Genomic DNA, 13,072 nt, shown 5'->3' with positions numbered 1-13,072 from the left:
GCGCCCGGAGTCGCGGTGGGGGAGGGGCGGCGGCGGCCCGCGCGGCGCCGAGCTTCCCAGAATTCCCAGCGGCCGCGGGGAAAGTTTACGGGATGTAGGCGGCGGCGGCGGTAGTGGTAGCGGTTACCCGGCGGCCCGCGGTGGACCATGGCCCTGGCCCGGCGTCGCTGGGCTCTTCTCACGGCGTCCCCGGGCAGCGTCGCAGAGCGCGCCGACTTCCGGGAAGGAACTGACCAGCGACTGAGCGGCGGCCGGCGCGCTTAGCGCCCTGAACATGCGGCAGTCCCTGCGGGCAACCCCGGGCTCCGGACAGGCGGCGGCGGAGGCGGAGGCGGAGGCGGCGGCTCGGGAGGGAAGGAGTCGGCGGCGCCGGCGGAGGTGGCGGCGGAGACGGCCGGCGCCCGGCGCCGAGCCCTAGGGAGGCAGCTCAGCGCGGCCTCGGGCCTCGTAGTGAAGGATGCTGTCCCGAAAGAAAACCAAAAACGAAGTGTCCAAGCCGGCCGAGGTACAGGGGAAGTACGTGAAGAAGGAGACGTCGCCTCTGCTTCGGAGTGAGTGTCAGGCGGGGCGCGCCCATACCTGGCCAGGCGGCCACGGGCTGCGGAGACCTGGGCGGGGGCGCCGGCGGCTCCCCAGGGCTTCTCCTTCGTCCCTGGTCGCTGTGAAATACTGGTTTTGAGATTTTCTTGTGCCTAACGTGGTATTCGTTGATTGAAAGACCATAAAGAGTAAGAAACTTGGGTTCGTTCCCCCCTCCCAACCCAGCCAAATAGGCACCCCCTAAAAATAACATACTGCCCCGCCCCGCCTGGCAGAGGGTTGTTGGTTTTGAGTCCTGGAAGAGAGACTAGGAAACACGTAAATTGCTTGTCACATAATGCTATAGGAGTAAAGTGATGAGACAGGGACACCTTTTTCCTCTTTTAGATGCGTGATGATGTGCCTTACGTTTGCAAACATTGTGGGTATCTCTCGACCGTGCTGCAAGTTGTGCGAATTCTGGGGCAGAATTCCTTAGTCCTGCTGCCGGATGCAGAGTTGAGAAGGTGAAAAGCACACCATCGCTCTTGGAGCCGCCACCCAAAGGCTCATCACTCTTACATCCCACAGCAGAGACCCCAGAACCTTTCTATTTGGCTATAGTCGTGAGATTCCAAAAAGACAACTCAAAATGATTTCTATCATTAGAGAATCCCTCCACCCGAAAAGTTTTTTGTAATGGGGTGTATCCCACCCCCACCCCCCACCTCCTCTCCCCGCTGCTTTTCTTAAGTATTTGCTTTTTTGAGTTGAGTCTCTTGAATTTTTAATTCTTGTGTGTTCACGACATTTATGAGGCAAAGAGCTGATATTTTGCTGCTCACACAGTGTCCCGGGCCCTTTGCGTAAGTTTCCTTCTTGGAAGCTGGTAGTAACCTTGTGACTTAAGCGTTACCTCATATTGTAATTGGGAAGCTGGGTTTCTAGTATTTCCCCAAGATCACACAATTGGAGAGCATGCTTTTCCATTATAACCACATTGTCAGCCTTCCAGGTATATTGTAGTACTTGCAATACTATCAACAAAATATATGTCAGTTGAGTACACCAGTAACTCGAAACCTGATTTAAAAAAAAATTTTTTTTAAACGACTTGGCTTTCAGTTACACATGAGGTTAGGTTTCTCGCTGTTTTTAAGCGATAGCTTGCTGGTTTGCTACAAATAAAGTTTATCAAACATTACTTGAAATCATGAATTGTGTTTGTTACACTTAAGTAACTTCTGATATACTTTTGTTGTCGTTAGATGAAGTGTTGAGCCTTATTTATTCGGATAATTTGTTTCTGTCCAGTGTTAGTTTCTGAAGCTTATTAATATGAATATCTCCAGGGTTGTTTACTTAATGAATAGTAAGGGTATCTCCATATTCAGATTTTTTCTTGTTTTAAAGGTATTTGCTTTCTCACTAGGAATGTTTTACGCTATTTTCAAGTTTCGTATTTAAAAGTACTATGTCCTGGTCTGGCGCAGTGGCTCACGCCTGTAATCCCAGCACTTTGGGAAGCCGAGGTTGTCGGATCACGAGGTCAGGAGGTCGAGATCATCCTGGCCAACATGGTGAAACCCCGTCTCTACTAAAAATACAAAAAATAGCTAGGCATGGTGGCGCGTGCCTGTAGTCCCAGCTACTCTGGAGGCTGAGGCAGGAGAATTGCTTGAACCAGGGAGTCAGAGGTTGCAGTGAGCCAAGATCGTGCCACTGCACTCCAGCCTGGCGACAGAGTGAGACTGTCTCAAAAATAAAAGTAAAAGTACTGTATCCTAAAAGCCATTGTTCTACTATCATCTGCTATTTTGAATTATAATTACATGGTTTCCGGCTTGGTGTTTTTGAGCTGATTCAGCATTTTTGTGCCTCTTTGAAATGAGAGCTTTTTATTTTCAATTTCTTACCTAAATTTGTAGCTTTCTAGCTTTTGATTACTGCGCTGGTGCTAGGTAATTCCAAGAGAAGAAAGAGCTACTAATTTTTTTCTCTTTTTTTGAGACAGAGTTTCACTCTGTCGCCCAGGCTGGAGTGCAGTGTCACAACCTCGGCCCACTGCAATCTCTGCCTCCCGGGTTCAAGCAATTCTCCTGCCTCAGCCTCCTGAGTAGCTGAGACTACAGGCACGCGCCACCACGCCCAGCTAATTTTTGTATTTTTGGTAGAGACGGGGTTTCACCATGTTGGCCAGGATGGTCTTGGATCTCTTGATCTCGTAATCCGCCTGCCTCGGCCTCCCAAAGCACTGGGATTACAGGCGTGACCCATCACGCCTGGCCAAAATTGTGTTTCCTTGTTGTTGTTTTTTTGTTTTTTGTTTTGAAACGGAGTCTTGTGCTGTTGCCCAGGCTGTAGTGCAGTGGCGCAATCTCGGTTCACTGCAGTGTCCACCTCCTGGGTTCAAGCAGTTCTCCTGCCTCAGCCTCCTGAGTAGCTGGGACTACAGGCCTGCACCACCACGCCCAGCTTTGTTTTTTGTATTTTTAGTAGAGATGGGTTTTCACCATATTGGCCAGGATGGTCTCGATCTCCTGACCTTGTGATCCACCCGCCTTGGCCTCCCAAAGTTCTGTGGTTACAGGTGTGAGCCACCATGCCTAGCTCAAAATTGTGTTTTCTTAAATTTACTGACATTTGAAAACTGCTTTTGTTACTTATTAAAAGGGTAATTTGATCCTTTGTTTCATTATAGATCTTATGCCTTCATTCATCCGGCATGGTCCAACAATTCCCAGACGAACTGATATCTGTCTTCCAGATTCAAGCCCTAATGCCTTTTCAGCTTCTGGAGATGGGGTAGTTTCAAGAAACCAGAGTTTCCTTAGAACTCCAATTCAAAGAACACCTCATGAAATAATGAGAAGAGAAAGCAACAGATTATCTGCACCTTCTTATCTTGCCAGAAGTCTAGCAGATGTCCCTAGAGAGTATGGCTCTTCTCAGTCATTTGTAACGGAAGTTAATTTTGCTGTTGAAAATGGAGACTCTGGTTCCCGATATTATTATTCAGACAATTTTTTTGATGGTCAGAGAAAGCGGCCACTTGGAGATCGTACACATGAAGAATACAGATATTATGAATACAACCATGATCTCTTCCAAAGAATGCCTCAGAATCAGGGGAGGCATGCTTCAGGTAGCTTAACATACAAATAATATAGTAGTTTATTGACATGTCAATTGAAAAGATGTTCTTTTCTAGATTTTCTTGGAACGCAAACAAATACTCCTAGCAAAATACTTTTCTATTTTGCTAGTCTTGCTTAAGCCTGTGTGTGAATAGTTGGTAATCTACACTGAATGAAAGAGTTCTTGTGTTTATTTATTTTATTAACCTATGTTGTATAAACCTGGTACTTATCTCAAGCTGTCTAGACTCTTAATACTGTGACTCTTGAAAACCTGGAGAATTTAATGTCTCCAGTTAAGTTGAATTTATGTTCAGATTTGGTAGAATAATGGGAAGGGTACATCTTCAGAGCCATTGGACTTAAACTTGGGAAAGGAAAGAATAGGAAGAATTGGGCATGCTCAGTGATACCGTGAGCAAGTACATTACTTTGCTAGATCCTGCACTTTTTCTCTGAACAAAACTGATTTAGTAGTTCAAGAATTCTTTCCTGAGTTGATCAGAAAGACTTACTGTCATACGGTTGTGTGTTGAGCATGTCTTTTTATTCTTTTTGTAACAGGCAAAAAATATTACCATATAATTAAGGAAAGTAAGGTACTTTTTATATCTTCTGACTTGAAGATACTTCTGAAAGAAGCAGAAGAGACTGGAGAAATGTACAGTTCTACTTTATTCCTAAAGTCCTGGTTTCACTAGATAAAATGAAGCAAGAAGAAAATTAAACTTTCTTGTCTGATTATTTTTTTTACCAAGTAATAGACTTTAAATTTTGGCAGGATAAAAATAAAATGTGAGACAGATTTACTTTTTGGCCCACATAACTTCAAATAAGGTGACTTAAAAAATGTTTTAGAGCATTAGTATTTTGACTGTAGAAAAATTTATTCATTTAGTATTAATTGTTTATGTGTCTAGCGTTTTCCTTGGGCCTGTTGGTCTCTGCTTTCTGGTACCTTATTTGTCTGGTACCTTCTTTGGGGAAACAAAACCAATCTATACACAATGGTCATAGAGCAATTGTTATACTTTGTGATACCAACTGTAAGTGCAACAGGGAGTCAGAAGAGGTATTAGTGTAGGCTGGAATACTTAAAAGAGATGATTCATGGAAGAGGTTGGACTTGGACTGGGCCTCAAGATGAACAGGGGCCAGAAGAAGGACATTTTATGTGGAAAATTGGGATAACACAATGAAAACAGAGTAGGGCTGGTTTAAATCTAAAGAACAGTGTAGCTCTGCCTGATTTGAAGAAATAAGATGTAACATGGAATGGAGATTTGTGGTTCAACAATAGGCTTATAGATTTGAGTCAAGTGGTAGTTATTGCACATTTCAAAAAGACAAGTGATTCTATGAAAGCAGTGTTTAAAGATTAGTTTTGTACTAGAATTAAGGGTAGATTCCTAGAGAAAAGAGGATTGCAGGTACCACTGGGTACCGGTGGTAATAGGAAAGGCAAATCTAGGATGCTTTTGAAGGAAAAATGAGAATTAGAGTTTAGGAGAAAGCAAATCACTGAAGTTTTAAATAATGTGAAATAGTTGGTAAGAACAACTTATTTTATGAAAGCTGACTGGAGTCTCACTGGAACATTAAGAGCAGAGGTTTTCTAGGCATGTAGAAGTGCAGTAAGAGCCATGGTGAGCACCTTTTAGTTTTTAAAGAATTAGGTTAAAGGATTAAGACAGCTGCATGCTTGAGTGCTTATTTTGGTTATTTCTGATATGCACTTCTGAACCTCAGGAATAATTTGTTATCTAACTAAAATAGTTTTAAAGATAAAGCTCATTTATATTTTCTTCTAGAATAACTGCTTATTATAGGAAATCTGCAAAATGCAGAAAAGTAAAGGCAAAGTACCCATCCGCTAGAGATCTTAGTATATTATTTTCTTCATTTTTTTCCATGCCAAATTCTTTTTTTATATAATATTTTGTATAGTTTTCTGTTCTTGCTTTTTACTTGAATGATTTTCTTCATCTTGTATACTTTTTATGAGTAGTTTTAATGACTGCATAATCTTCCATTTGGTGCATATTCAGTGGTTAATGAAGCCTTGACCTGTACTTCAGAAATTTGGAAAGGGGAAGAAGTGGGTCATGCCCAAATTAATGGAACTTGGCCACTAAAGGGGTTTGAAGGACAAAGGAGAGAGAAGAGTCAGATAGGATTAGCACAGCCACATGACTGCCTAACAGATGCTCACAAAAATAAATGGCTGAATGAGTGGATGAACCCAGAGGTTTTAAATCTGGAGACTTAAGAGAGTTTTTGGTAGCTGAGGGGCAACAGAAATAACTGTGTTTACTGTTGCTATAAAATATGTGTTACTTTGCATTCGCCTTTCCCATCTATATTGCAGATCACTGAAAGCTTGTAATACTTTTCTACCTGAGCTTTAAGTATGTAAATACGAAGAATTAATAAGTTAAACTTTTGTTTTCAAAATCTAATTTGCAAAATATAGTCGAGGAACTACTATAAGAACTAAATCTCTACTGATCCTATCTTAGGAGCAATTTGACGTAATTTTTATAAGTTTAAAAACAGACTTTAAAACAACTTTCCAGTCACAACTTTACAATAAAGTAAAAGTTAATTATAAGTTTTCAAATTCAAGTATGTCATTTAAAAAAAATTAGATTTCAAAACACTGATGAAAGAAATTGAAGAGCACAAAAACAAATGGAAAGACATCCCATGCTTGTGGATCAGAAGAATTAGCATCATTAAAATGACAATATTGCCCAAAGTAATCTACATATTCTGTACAATTCCTATTAAAATAACAATCATTTTTCTTTTGTTTTCTTTTTTTTTTTTTTTTTTTAGACAGAGTCTTGCTTTGTTGCCCAGGCTAGAGTGCAGTGGCGCAATCTCGGCTCACTGCAACCTCTCCCTCCCGGGTTCAAGCAATTCTCCTGCCTCAGCCTCCTGAGTAGCTGGGATTACAGGCACCTGCTACCGCGCTCGGCTAATTTTTGTGTTTTTAGTAGAGACAGGGTTTCACCATCTTGACCAGGTGGTTTCGAACTCCTGACCTCGTGATCCACCTGCCTCGGCTTCCCAAAGTGCAGAGATTACAGGCGTGAGCCACCGTGCCCGGCCTAAAATGCCAGTCATTTTTCACAGAAATAAAACAATCCTAAAATTTCTACAGAACCAACAAGGAGCCCAAATAGCCAAAGTAATCCTGAGCAAACAGAAAAAGCTAGAAGCATCACATTACCTGTCTTCAAAGGCTGTCGTAACCAAAATAGCATGGTATTGATATAGAAAGAGGCACATAGACCCATGGAACAAAACAGATAACGCAGAAATAAATTCACATATTTGCAGCCAACTGATTTTTTTGCAAAAGCAACAAGAACGTACATTGGGGAAAGGACACCCTTTTCAATAAACGATGCTGGAAAAATTGGATCTCCATATGCAGAAGAATGAAACCTGACCCTTGTCTCTCACCATATGCAAAATTCAACTGAAGATGGATTAAAGACTTAAGACCTGAAATTATAAAACTACTAGAAGAAAATGTAGGGGAAACACTTGAGGACATCGGTCTAACAGATTTTATGGCTAATACCTCAAAAACACAGGCAACAAAAACAAGAAATAGACAAATGGGACTATATTAAAAGAAATAGACAAATGAGACTAGATTAAAAGGCTTCTGCATAGTAAAGGAAACAACAGAATGAAGAGGCAGCCTATTGGATAGGAGAAAATGTTTGCAAAAGATGCATCCAGCAAGGGACTAATATCCAGAATATGCAAGGAAGCCAACAGTAAGAAAAACAATTCCATTAAAAAGTGGGCAAAGGATGTGAATAGACATTTCTCAAAAGAAGGCATAAAAATGGCCAACGGTATGCAAAAAAATGTGCAATATCACTAATTATCAGGGAAATGTAAGTCAGAACCACAGTGAGATATCTTACCCCAGTTAGAATGGCTATTAATAAAAAGACAAAAAATATACTACTGGTGAGAGTGAAGAAAAGGCAACTGTTGTAGACTGTTGGTGGGAATGTTCTAATAATTAGTATAGGCACTATGGAAAACAGTTTGGAAATTTCTCAGAAAACTAAAAACAGAACTACCATATGATCCCGCAGTCCCTGGGTCTCTAAAAGAAAATAAATCATTGTATCAAAGGAATACCTGCACTCCCATGTTTATCATGTCATTTGCAGCAACTTGGATGGAACTGGTGGTTCCCATGTTAAGGGGAATCAGGCACAGAAAGACAAGTGTGTTGTGTTCTTACTCTTGTGGGACCAAAACACATTGATTTCATGGAGGTAGAAAGTAGAATAATAGCAGAGGCTGGGAAGGATGGAAGGGGAGATAAAGAGAGGTAGATTAATGGGTGCAAACATACAGTTAGATGGAATAAATTCTAAGGTTTGATAGCGGAGTAGGGTGACAGTTAACATTTTGAAATAGCTAGAATCCGAGAGGACTTGACATGTTACCAACACATAGAAATGACAAATACTCAAGGTGATGGATACTCTACCCTGATTTGATCATTACATACTTTGTACATGTAACAAAATATCACATGTACCTCATAAATATGTGCAAATATTATGTATCCAAAAAATGCTATAAAACAGTGTTACCACCTGACTGGGCTCTTGTCTGCTATCCAAGTAGAGCTGAACACTGAGACAGCAGATAGTATAAAGAAGAAAGAGTTTATTGCAAAGCAGCCGAGTAAGGAAGATGGGAAATGTTTCTCAGAGACGTCACCGCAAGACTTTAGAAGCCAGGGTTTTTAAAAGATGATTTGGCAGACAGGGGGCAAGTGGATGGGTGCTGCTGATTGGTCTGGGATGAAATCCTAGGGTTGTCAAAGCTGTCTTCATGCACTGAATCAGTTCCTGGGAAAGCGGGGAGTCATACCTTGGTTGAGTTCACGGACCACTGGTCCAGTTGGTGTCAGTTGTTCCACTTGTAAGCAAAGTCTAAAAAATATCTCAAAGATCAGTCTTAGGTTTTGCAATAGTGTTTGTGACTGCCAGTTACTATGGAAAGAAAGCTGGGAAAATATGGCAGGTTACTGTTTAACTAAACCTATAGTTCGGCAGAAAAGTTTGCAGGAGGTGAGATCAACAGTGACCAAAGTGGCCTGGCCTCTTCTTTGGCCAGTCCAACTTCTGGAAACCATCAAGGGGGTCTGTGTGATCTAGGATCATTGTTCTTTTGTTCTTTTTTATTTTTTTGAGACAGAATCTTGCCCTGTTGCCCAGGCTATAGTGCAGTAGCAGGATCACAGCTCACTGCAGCCTCAACCTCCTGGGCTCAAGCAATCCTCCCACCTCAGCCTCCTGAGTAGCTGGGACTACAGGCGTGCACCACCACACCTGGCTGATTTTTTGTATTTTTAGTAGAGATTGAGTTTTACCATTGTTGCCCATGCTGGTCAAACTCCCAAGCTCAAGCAATCTGCCTGCTTTGGCCTCCAAAAGAGCTGGGATTACAGGCATATGCCACAGTACCCAGTCTGGATCATTGTTCTTTAAAAAGAAACAAGTTCATTAATCTTATGGGCAGCCTGCCCAGGGGCTACCACAGAAAGATAATTATTAGTGACCGTCATTTGTTGAAATGACTGTTTGCAAGCAGTCATGCATGGAGGAGGGAAAAGAGAGAAGGAAAATATTTTACCAAAATTCAGGCCCCTACTGTAATTTTAATCTTGAGGGTGTTTTCAGTTTTATGAGGGAGGTTACAGCAGGAGTCAGCAAGCTACACCCCTGGGCCAAATAGATTTGCCTCCTGCTTTTGTAAAGTTTTATTGGAACACACATACGTAAAAATAAGATTTGATTTCATGGAATAGCCAAGACCTTGTTTTAATGAGACAGTAGACTTCTGTGTTCTAAGTCTCACCCAGGGCTCTTTAATATCAGACTGTGTTAGGCTTAAAGAAGGTTGCAGGCAGTTGAAGAATCTTTCTGGCAATAAGGTATCTCCCCCAACCAAAAAAAAAAAAAAAAAAAAGTTCTTTACAGCAGTCAATACATTGCTTGACAGACTTGATTTGATAACATTAATTTTTATCAGGGCAATACAGATTTAATGTTTTACTGTCTAGAAAAGAATAGTACTTTTTTTGAAGGAATCTCTTAAGTTGCAGGGAAAGATTAATAACCAATTACACGCCAAACAGAAAAGCCTATTAGTAACTGCCTTTTCCAGAAGGGAAAAATCTGAATGTGAGACAGCAGCTGCAAGTTTTTGAATTCACCTTGAGAAAAGTTGAAACACATTTTTGACATTTATGCTGAATAGGGCTCAAGGAATTTGAATAGAAAGGAGAAAGTTTGTAGAAGGGTAGGGATGTGCTCTAGACAGATTTATTTTCACAGTCAATTTTGATTGTCATAAGCATAAAAAGGTTGGAAAATTTGTTTTGCAGTGACTTAATGGCAGAAGTAATTTCTGCCAATTAGTTATTAGATTTTCAGGAAACACGTTATATCAATGGTTAAATTCATTTTATTGTATTTAGTAGAAGCACAAAAACAAGTTGTATAATGTCAAAGTTTTAGAGCCTAGAAAGTTCTACGTTTAGCTGTAGAACTTTCAGATTAGAAAATAATGTTCTTGGCCACATACCAGTCACGCACTTACTGTATGTGCCAAAGGAAGGAATCCTGCTGTTAACAGGAAGTCTTTAGTTGGAATACTAAAGGCAGATTGAATTCCTTTGTTTTGCATTTAAATTGTAGTTCTGTGAAGTTTTAAGTAACTTTTGAAAACATTTTTAAACATTTAAAGATGACTAAAGTAATCAGGATACAAAAATCAAACTGAAAAGTATGGGCTTTACCCAAAAATACTGGATTTACAATTATTCTGGTAATGCGTAAATATTTGTGTAACCAGAATCTTTTGTGGGGGGGGCGGTGTTGATAATCTTTAGAGACACCACCTTGTTTGTAATTATTTTGCAGAGAAAGAGAGAAAGCAGATGGCTGGGCTTAATACTTAGATCTCTTTACCAACATCTTGATTATGTGCAGTATCCATTACTATGGACCCTGTGGAACTTTATTAGAGCTCTAGATCCATTTTATTCTCTGTAGCCTCTACAAAATTTGGAAACCAGCCTATTTGAGTTTTATCCATAATGGTAGATCTCATAAATATGTCTGGTTGTCTGAGACATTTACTGAAAGCATGGTAGAGAGAGAAAATAATACTTTATGTGTCTTTGACTAAGTCATATGTTTACTGTATGAATGTTTTACTTAATAGAAGGTGTTTGTGCAGTTAATTCTTGCAAGTAGAATCTGTTTTGAGGATTAATTATGAATGCAGTTTGTTACTTTCAAGGACTAATTGAAATTATGGAAAGCTCATTTTGTTCTTGTCACTCAGAAACCAAGTTCTCATTTTTTCCCACTGATTTGGTTCATAATTGGTGGCTTGCTTTTTCTTTTACTAGTGGAAGTCATATTTTTCTTTAAAGAATAAATAACAGTTGATTTTTTGTTGCTAAGATTACATGGTTAGTAGTAGGTTTGTCATTTGACCTTATACCACTTGTGTGGCCACTGGTAAAATAATTCACATGAACCTTTTTTTCTCATCTGTAAATTGGTGATAATAGTACTACCTCCCAGAGCAGTTTTGACTATGAAATAGGTAAAGGGCTGGGGATAGAATGCACATCCATAACTGTTTGCACATTTCCTTTGTAAAAGTGAGTGTTTTGTGTTCTTTTGTACTTTTCCCACTTACTTGGTATATTGGTTTTTTGAAGTTTTCAGCTTTCTGGCTGAACTCAGACTGGAGGAATGATGTATTAGAGCTTGACATAACTAACTAACTTACCTACTTCCTTATTTATTTATTCATTTTAAATAGAGTTGCCTTTATTGCCCAGGGTGGAGTGCAATGGCACAATCTTGGCTCACTGCAACCTCTGTCTCCTGGGTTCAAGCTATTCTCCTGCCTCAGCCTCCCAGGTAGTTGGGATTACAGGCACGCACCACCACACCTGGCTAATTTTTTTTTTTTTTTTTTTTTTTTTTTTTTTTTTATTTAGTAGAGACGGGGTTTCTCCATGTTGGTCAGGCTGCTCTCGAACTCCTGACCTCAGGTGATCCACCCACCTCACCTTCCAAAGTGCTGGGATTATAGATAGATGTGTGCCACTGGGCCCAGCCCAGCTTTTTTATTTTTATGCTTTTCTTTTTTTAATCTGCTAGACCTGTTTTATTACTATTAATGCTTTATGCTTTAGACCAGTAGTTTGCATTATTTTGTACTGTACATTTATCTCAAATTTTACAAAATTATCCCAAATCATAATTTGAAAAAAGAAATTGCACTTTGAGAAAATATAGCTGGTTTATGTTTTGAAATTATTAATAGATAACTCTAAAAAGTTTAAGAATCATGCCTTTTAGAGGGCATTTGGGTTTTATTTATTTATTTTTGTGGGATAGCCTGTCATTCTGTTGCCCAGGCTGGAGTGCAGTGGGTGATCTCCATTCACTGCATCCTCTGCCTTCTGGATTCAAGCGATTGTCCTGCCTCAGCCTCCCGACTAGCTGGGACTACAGGCACGTGCTACCAGGGCATTGGGGTTTTATAATAGTGTTGTTAAAGCTGATGCGCCTATTTGCAACTTTGGGTACTTACAGCTCCCTTATCAAATTGTCAGGCTTTAAAAATAAGAGTTTTTCCTCTAATATGAATTGCAAATTTAAACTTCTAATACAGTTTTTGGTGCCTAATGTTGTTTAAATGTAAAAATACATGTGGTTCTAGATTTAGGCAAGTTCAGTACATATATGGAAATAGTGGTTTTCTAAATAGATGATATCGCCACAAACTTTAATGCTCTCTAAACCTGTAGAGTTTTTGATTGCTATAAAAGCTTTTGTTTTTAGGCCGAGTGTTGTGGCTCACACCTGTAATCCTAGCACTTTGGGAGGCCAAGGCGGGCGGATCACCTGAGGTCAAGAGTTCAATACCAGCCTTACTAACACAGTAAAACCCCCGTCTCTACTAAAAATACAAAAATTAGCCAGGCATGATGGCACACACCTATAATCCTAGCTACTCGGGAGGCAGAGGCAGGAGAATCGCTTGAACCTAGGAGGCGGAGATTGTAGTGAGCCAAGATCATACCACTGTACTCTAGCCTGGCTGACAAAGCTATACTCCATCTGAAAAAAAAAAAAAAAAAAAAGAAAAGTTTTTATTTTTAATAATGCTGTATTTAGAAATTTATTTCTATTAGGTATTTCCTAAGGGTACCTCTGTTAGCCAAAATATTATGGCTTTTATAAATAACTCAATATAAATACACTGAATTGACTGTACATTAAAAAATTGTTACATTGCTATTCATTTTGACTGTAGAGCATTTTTAAAATAATGAA

The 13,072-nt window shown here is 40.0% G+C and overlaps 1 protein-coding gene across 4 annotated transcripts in view; it reads left to right on the top strand.

Moving 5' to 3' along the window:
• Window positions 1-407: 407 nt before the first annotated feature.
• The window catches only part of SAV1 (salvador family WW domain containing protein 1), a 47,076-nt gene continuing 34,411 nt past the window's right edge, over window positions 408-13,072 (top strand). For 3 of the 4 annotated variants that reach the window (XM_064365864.1, XM_064365862.1, XM_012456246.2), the window contains exons 1-2: window positions 409-551; window positions 3,221-3,664. In XM_064365864.1, coding sequence (XP_064221934.1) covers window positions 458-551; window positions 3,221-3,664 — 538 coding nt within the window. In that variant the 5' untranslated portion in view covers window positions 409-457. Of the gene's footprint in view, window positions 552-3,220; window positions 3,665-13,072 lie in introns of all 4 variants that reach the window. The other variant, XM_064365863.1, reaches the window with a different exon arrangement.

The sequence above is a fragment of the Aotus nancymaae genome, unplaced genomic scaffold (assembly GCF_030222135.1).
Source record: "Aotus nancymaae isolate 86718 unplaced genomic scaffold, 86718_ANA_hifiasm-v0.15.2.pri h1tg000062l, whole genome shotgun sequence".
Classification (NCBI taxonomy): domain Eukaryota; kingdom Metazoa; phylum Chordata; class Mammalia; order Primates; family Aotidae; genus Aotus; species Aotus nancymaae.
Note: the sequence above shows the minus strand (reverse complement) of the source record. Positions and strands in the feature narration are given on the sequence as shown.